Here is a 6,564-nt window from a genome sequence, read left to right as displayed (position 1 = left end):
TCGCGCTCATATATATACCTGTTGCTGCAAGCCTGATGCATCAACCACGACCTCTTTTAAAAGATTAACGTGTCTGCATGTTTGTTTTTTTACGTTTTTAGTTTCGACACTTGGATTAATTTGGGGAATGTAAAAACAATTCTACAGTCCACTGTATAATGTCTGATTCGGTTGAATTTCTTCGGAATTCGGCTGCTATCTTATAGAGACTCTTAGTCATGCTGATAACAACCTACGACTATAAAAAAAGGACAACTGTCGAGAATCGTAGTCACTAGCTGATCTGTCTGAGGAATTCACAAAGCCAGCATTGATCTACATCGCATTCAAACTACTAAAGGTAAAAATTAGAATTAAGTCAACGTCCCTCTTTAAGCAATTTTTTTTAACGCCAAAAGTATTGAAATGTAATATATTGTAATCTTGAACAATCTTTAGGTGAAAAATGAAGTCAACAGTCGCATTATGTTACATTCTGGTGGCCCTTCTTCCGTTGATGGCTGTCGCGGGCCCACTGGCTTACGGAATTTGCCAAACCGGATGCAACGCTGCTGTAGTGGCTTGTTACACCGCAGGCGGGGCTACATTCGGAACTGTTACCGCCGGTCTCGGAGCTCCTGCCGTTATATTGGGCTGCAACGCGGCTCTAGGAGTTTGCATGGCTGCATGCGTTGCTGCTGGCTTTGCACCGACCTTGTGATTATGTAACTTTTATTGGGCCGGATTCCAGCCACTCAAAATTTTCAGTTTGTTCCCATGTGTTCCCATTGACACCTATTACGCATAATAGACCATGAAAGATTTGCCAAGATTATAGTACCAGTTAAAAGTTATATATAATACACGTTCGCAAAGAAAATGCATTTATCATATAGTCTTGAAACCAATACGACAGCACAATAAAAACACAGAATTATTTTCTGATGATGAAGAAGTCGTATTAGGCCCTATTAGAAATTGAGTTAAGTAATAATTTGTGTGAAAGAAAAATAAGCGGTAGACTTGTAAGTGGCAAGCCAATTATTTCAATTACCTACAGATATGGAATTTTCACGACCAGTCTGTATATTTGTGAACCAGTAAAATATTTGAATATTTGTCCTTCTCTGATTAATCGAAGAGTGGCAGGGTTTTTTTTTTTACTAAGATAAGTCGTGGACTATACAACCTTGTGCGTTATCTCTGACTTCCACTTGCACTGTGTATACATCTAGCTTTAGATATATGAAAATCCTATATCCATTTCAGTTTTTTTGGCATTGCCTAGGTCACTATTGACCAGCAATTTTGCTTTCATGTTGTATATAATTTTGGTTTCATTCAATATCAATTATATGGAATAAATAATATTTAGACTATATGAATGATAGTTTATGAGTCATTCCGTAATAATTTAATAGTGTGCTTTAGACTACTGTAATTAATAGATTTATGAGTCATGCTGCTGATAAAAAATATAATAAAGTAGACTAAAGTCAACATGAACGTTGTTATCTTTCGAAGAAAGCGCTGCATGCTGCCAATAAACATGTTGTACAATACGACTTGCGCATATAGGGGAGAACGGGGCAGTTAGGGTAGTGTGTATGTTGGCACTATCGATATTGAGATATGTTTTAATGAAATTTAAGTGTCAGAAAAATTCATGCTTATGCAACCCGAAAATCTCCATCGTTTAAAAAAAAAATCATTAAAAAAGTCCGAAGGGTTCAGTAATAAATGAAACAACAATTTTGGCGCCTTAAAATCGTGTCATCAGCTTTGACAGATTTTTTCAATTTACGGGTTTCAGAAATAGAATAAAACTTTCAACCAATAATATTCTTGAAGGAAATTCTTTTCTCTTTCAATCTGATTTTTTAGTTTATTATTTCTCCTTAGAGGAGTTACTGAAAAATCCATTTGATTAACGACACCTATTCTTGAGGCAAACTGGCCTGGCAACGTTGGGGCAGTTTGCGGGTATAACATCTATGTCGTCTAATGTCAAAATGGTGAGTGTAAAAATTCTGTCAATTTTTGTTAAATGTAACATGTTTAGGCATTATATGGGAAAAACTGAAAGTTGTATGTATCCAGATGGTTACATTTTGAAAGCTGTCACGAAAGTTGTTGCTGAGAATCAAAAAGTGTGTGATGTTTCCAAAGCAACCTCCATCCCAAAAAGATATCTTCTGTGATATGTTAAAAATTTCTTGGCTGTTGGAATTAAAGATGAAGCTGAAGCAACTACAATCATTGGGGGTCACCAAAAACCTCATAAGGTAATTCCACTTATAATTTTTACTGTATATGTGTTGGAATGTTAACTCTTTCTTGTTCGCTCTAGGTTTTCAAAAGCAAACAAGAAAGCAACCTTAGCAATTACGTCAAAAGGGCTAGTGACATTAATCATGGAATCACTACCACAGAGTCACAGACATGAGAAGATTGGCTTATCAGTACGCTACCCAAGAAAAATGTATTGTCCCTCCCCGTCTGCCTTGCAGTATCTACCACAGGGAAGTCCATTCCACCACTCTTTGTCTTTCCACGGTAATATTTTTTCAACTCAAATATGGTCTTTTGCTAACAAATTTTTCTGTTTATTTCAGAGTTCATTTTAAGGAATATTTCCTCAATGGTGCCCCTCTTGGTTCTGTTGGATCAGCCAATAAGTCTGGCTGGATATGTCAGACAAAGATTTCGATTTGTTCATCATCAAGGTAGACCTATTGCTTGTATTAGAATTCTACCCTTTTCATTATTTCTGATCTTATTGTATATTCAATCTATCTAGACCAACAACACCAGCATACATCACGTCTGGGTTTAGAGTGGCTGGGCTAGTCCCATTTTATAGATTTATCTTCGATGGTGACGTCGACTTTGCTCCATCTTTCGTCACGGATCGTCCTTTTAGGCCTAATTCATCACCAGTCCCATCTTCATAGAAACCCAGCATCCAACGATAACATCGTCCAAGAAGGCCAAACTCCCGTTCCAGAGAACCACATCACGGCCAATTGTTCTTAGTTATTTTAATGATCTTGATGTCGTGGCCATTAAAATTTGTGATTTTTAGATAACTCGTGTATTGTTATCATTCCACCAAGAATATACTTTTGAATCTAAACTTTCTTTATTTATTTATTCGTTTTACTGATGTACCGTCCCTTGGACTGTTAGTCCATAAGAATAACATGGGCTTTTATGCCCCCATACATGGAGCGAAGTGCCCCTTCAACGGGGCATCTCGACTTTTAATTTTGACGTTTTCAAATTTACTTTTTGACCTAATAAAGGGGAGTTTCTGTTAATTAAAAATTCGAGGCATATAGCTTATTCTCCCCTCTTTCTTTTAAGATAATCGGGAGTTTCGAAAAATTATTTTTAAAAGTATGGTGGCCAAAAAACAAAAAATCGCGTCAACTAGTACAACTCTCCCCTACGTATTCTCTATTCTGAGGCAGCCCCGACGGCAGCCCACGGTAGCTTGTGCTGGATACTGAAGTTGCTAGAAAATATACCTCCAGCAATCAAGGCTCTTACATACATTTTTAACTTATAGGTAAATTTGAGTTTTGTTCAGATTTGTTCGTGAAAATATTCTGGCATCTTAATTTAATTATGTAACTATAACAGTGCTTAGCTTCCCAAACGAGATTCAACCATCGTTTAGCCTAATACACTGGAACCGTATTCACATCATCATTCATTTTTAAGGTATAATCTGTCATATATTACCTTATTTCTTTCCATGCTGTGATATTAATTTTACTGATTGCTAAATCAGTTTTCCCCGTAAGAAAGATGATGCAGCACCTGCTGTCAAGAAATTTCCTTGTAGTCGGTTTACTTATGACAACAGCTCTGCCGTTGTTGACGGAAGGCGGAATCATTTCTTACGGAATATGCCAAACCGGTTGTAACGCTTTGGCCGTCGCCTGTTACGCGGCAGCAGGATTTACCTTCGGAGTGCCGACATGGGGTGCCGCCATACCTGCAGCGCTTGTATCGTGTAACAATGCTTTAGGAGTCTGCATGACGGTTTGTGCTTTGGTTATACCTCTCCCAGCACCATAAGGGATGAACAGCAACAACAACAACAAACAATAGTATAAGAATAATCCATAATGTTTTAAAACGCATCAGCTTATTATGGTTTTATTTTTGACCGCAACCTTAAATCCGTGTTGATTGCACATTCATCAAATAAAAAATGAAATCGATTGCTGATTAACCAAAAATGGCATGTGAAGTGTTATCAAAGCGTATAAAAATACTTGCGTGTATAACTGCATGCTACAAAGTAAAATATTCGAATATAAAAAGACTGGAACATCTTTAGACAATGTCACAACTGCTGTAACAGTTAATTTCACAGACTTTGTGAACTTGAATAACAGCAGATAAAGAGGCTAATATGTAGTGGAATGTTAAGTCTCAGGTTGTAAAGGATATTCTATCTCTATTGTTCAGTATTATGATATCCTTAATTGTTTATCTGTATTTGTATCAGGCACGCTACGCAAACGGACGGAATAAACGAAAAAAATTGCATGAATGAATCACACGGGCTCGGACACAACGATTTGCTGCGTCTTATCTATACCAAAAATCTATTTCGATGCACTAACAACTTAGCCATTTTTTTACTGATTCCACAATAAAGTAGATTTCAGAATATGTTTTATAAGATAAGCTAATATAAGCTATAGCCTAAAGTACGCTGGCGAAAATCTAAAATAATATAGAAGAATTAACCTCACCGAAAAATGCATGGAAGATCTGGTTTATTCTAGAAAAAAATGCGTAAATCTCCAAAGAAATATCAGGAAAATGTGTTACCATTCTGACGTCCAAATTGTAAAAAAAAATTGATAGGCCTAACTGCAAAATTTTATGAAGTTTAGGTCGATGTTTCATATAATATATTAGACTCTCCCGTTCACTTTTTATTGTCCCTAGCATTTCATTGCGTCGTGCTCGTGCCCATCAGTAGCCCATCACTGAACAAAGACGTTACAGAAAAACCTGTTTCGCGCAACATGCTTACAGAAAAGAACGCAAATAAAATGAACGTTGGTTTCCTTTGCAGTTCGCACCGATTATTCAAAACCACAAACCACCTGTTCGAGTTCTATTCAAATATAGTTACGTAGTATCGCTACCATTTTTTTGGTAAATATCGCACTTTCCAACCGTTATTTGTTTACATTATACTATAATATTCTTGTTTGAAAAACTAACCGACAGTCTGTTTTATTGACGTCAGGAGAGCCAAAGTGTTTGTTGAATTCAATGGACCGATTAGCACACGTTGGAACCGCACGAATATCTCGAAAAACGACAGCTGCATTAGAGTCAGCGACTGGGCGATGAGTTCCTACAGGAGAACAACCGAGTGAACGCGAGTGAACCCGCCGCACAGTGTCCCCAGTGAAGGTTGGTGGACTATATAAACCGATATCATCGGACTGAAAATAGCATCATTGTACCTTATTCAGTTACCCGATCTAAAAACATGAAGATTTGCGTTCTTTTGGCCAACAGCATTTGTTCTGGTAAGAACTATATATATATATTATACAGTTAATTTAATTCAGTTGCTGAAATATAAATGTGTTTGAATTGAAACAATTTAATTTCAGCCGAATGGTCCGATAGACACTGAAAGTCTGATCAATGACGCCCATAAGGCTGTGCAAGAGTCTGATTTGCCGGAAAGCGTGAAACTAGAGCTGGCCAACCTTCTCGGCGATCCCCAATTTGTTGAACAGTTGATTGCCGTAAGTTGTTATTTATTTAAGCTATATATAGCTGCTCATATAAAGATTTAGACTGACTTTGTTTCTGTATTTTAGGATAACATGGAGTCACTCAGTTCTAGTTTTGGAACCAACTCTGATGCTGGCCCTGGTAAAAATTGAATTTATATCTTATAGCCTACTAACATTTAAAATATTACACCACATTATTAATGTTGCATTTTCTATTTTGTGCTGTAACTCCATTCCATGTATAGCCGAACGCTGCTTGTTCTTGTTGTCTCTTCTGCTAGCTCAGTTGGCCCAGGCTTTAATTGCGGCCACCACCACCACCACCGCCACCACTACCACCACCACCGTCGCCACCACCACCACCGCCCCTGCTGGTTAAAAGTTTAAGACAATACTAATACGTCCGCTTATCGAATGCCGTGTATGCTCTAAAACGTTTGTGAGAAATGCGGTGCATCGGTATAGTTAAAATTTATTGAACCACACGTGCATTTTATGGGAAATGTATACGACATAGGCTTATATGGGAATATGGTACATGAATATAATTTTGGTTTAAAAAGCATAATCATTTTTGTCTTTGTTATTTTTCTTATCGGGCATGTTCTCGATGAGATGAAGGATTCAATAACATGGTTACCTGAAATTGTGAAAATGGAAAGATTTGTTTCTTTCTAAAAAGAAATTAATTTTTAATGAGGATCTATTATAGAAAATAAATCCGTTTGATGTTGAACAGAGTGGCAAAATTATGTAACGCAAATTGATTGAGGGAGAAATTTGATGGCGCAATCAACGAGCA

The 6,564-nt window shown here is 37.1% G+C and overlaps 1 protein-coding gene and 3 long non-coding RNA genes across 5 annotated transcripts; all 4 read left to right on the top strand.

Moving 5' to 3' along the window:
• The first annotated feature begins 255 nt into the window (after positions 1-255).
• LOC124312646 lies at positions 256-859 on the top strand. The gene is made up of 2 exons (XR_006910601.1): positions 256-340; positions 439-859. It is a non-coding gene; the product is annotated as an uncharacterized LOC124312646 (long non-coding RNA).
• Positions 860-1,569: 710 nt separating this feature from the next.
• On the top strand, positions 1,570-3,122 carry LOC124312696. Its single transcript, XM_046777187.1, has 5 exons — positions 1,570-1,994; positions 2,080-2,264; positions 2,330-2,535; positions 2,595-2,705; positions 2,780-3,122. The coding sequence occupies exons 2-5, from the start codon at positions 2,137-2,139 to the stop codon at positions 2,827-2,829; spliced, it is 495 nt and encodes a 164-aa protein (XP_046633143.1). The 5' UTR covers positions 1,570-1,994; positions 2,080-2,136; the 3' UTR covers positions 2,830-3,122.
• A 327-nt stretch (positions 3,123-3,449) lies between these two features.
• Positions 3,450-4,574, top strand: LOC124312708. Of its 2 annotated transcripts, none has more exons than XR_006910626.1 (3): positions 3,450-3,550; positions 3,625-3,705; positions 3,789-4,574. It is a non-coding gene; the product is annotated as an uncharacterized LOC124312708 (long non-coding RNA). The 2 variants fall into 2 exon arrangements; XR_006910625.1 differs by having other exon boundaries at positions 3,776-4,574.
• Positions 4,575-5,451: 877 nt separating this feature from the next.
• Positions 5,452-6,331, top strand: LOC124312635. Its single transcript, XR_006910598.1, has 4 exons — positions 5,452-5,546; positions 5,634-5,771; positions 5,847-5,901; positions 6,008-6,331. It is a non-coding gene; the product is annotated as an uncharacterized LOC124312635 (long non-coding RNA).
• Positions 6,332-6,564: the final 233 nt, after the last annotated feature.

Source organism: Daphnia pulicaria, chromosome 8 (assembly GCF_021234035.1).
Source record: "Daphnia pulicaria isolate SC F1-1A chromosome 8, SC_F0-13Bv2, whole genome shotgun sequence".
In the NCBI taxonomy this organism is placed as follows: Eukaryota; Metazoa; Arthropoda; class Branchiopoda; order Diplostraca; family Daphniidae; genus Daphnia; species Daphnia pulicaria.
The sequence above is the reverse complement of the archived record's forward strand: the minus strand, read 5'-3'. Positions and strand labels throughout refer to the sequence as shown.

What these genes read in the sequence shown, in the direction of transcription:
- LOC124312696 (XM_046777187.1), top strand. Translation starts at nt 2,137, where the DNA reads ATGTTTCCAAAGCAACCTCCATCCCAAAAAGATATCTTCTGTGATATG. An exon ending in GTCACCAAAAACCTCATAAG is followed by an intron (nt 2,265 to 2,329) that starts GTAATTCCACTT and finishes TGTTCGCTCTAG; the next exon opens with GTTTTCAAAAGCAAACAAGA. An exon ending in CCACTCTTTGTCTTTCCACG is followed by an intron (nt 2,536 to 2,594) that starts GTAATATTTTTT and finishes TGTTTATTTCAG; the next exon opens with AGTTCATTTTAAGGAATATT.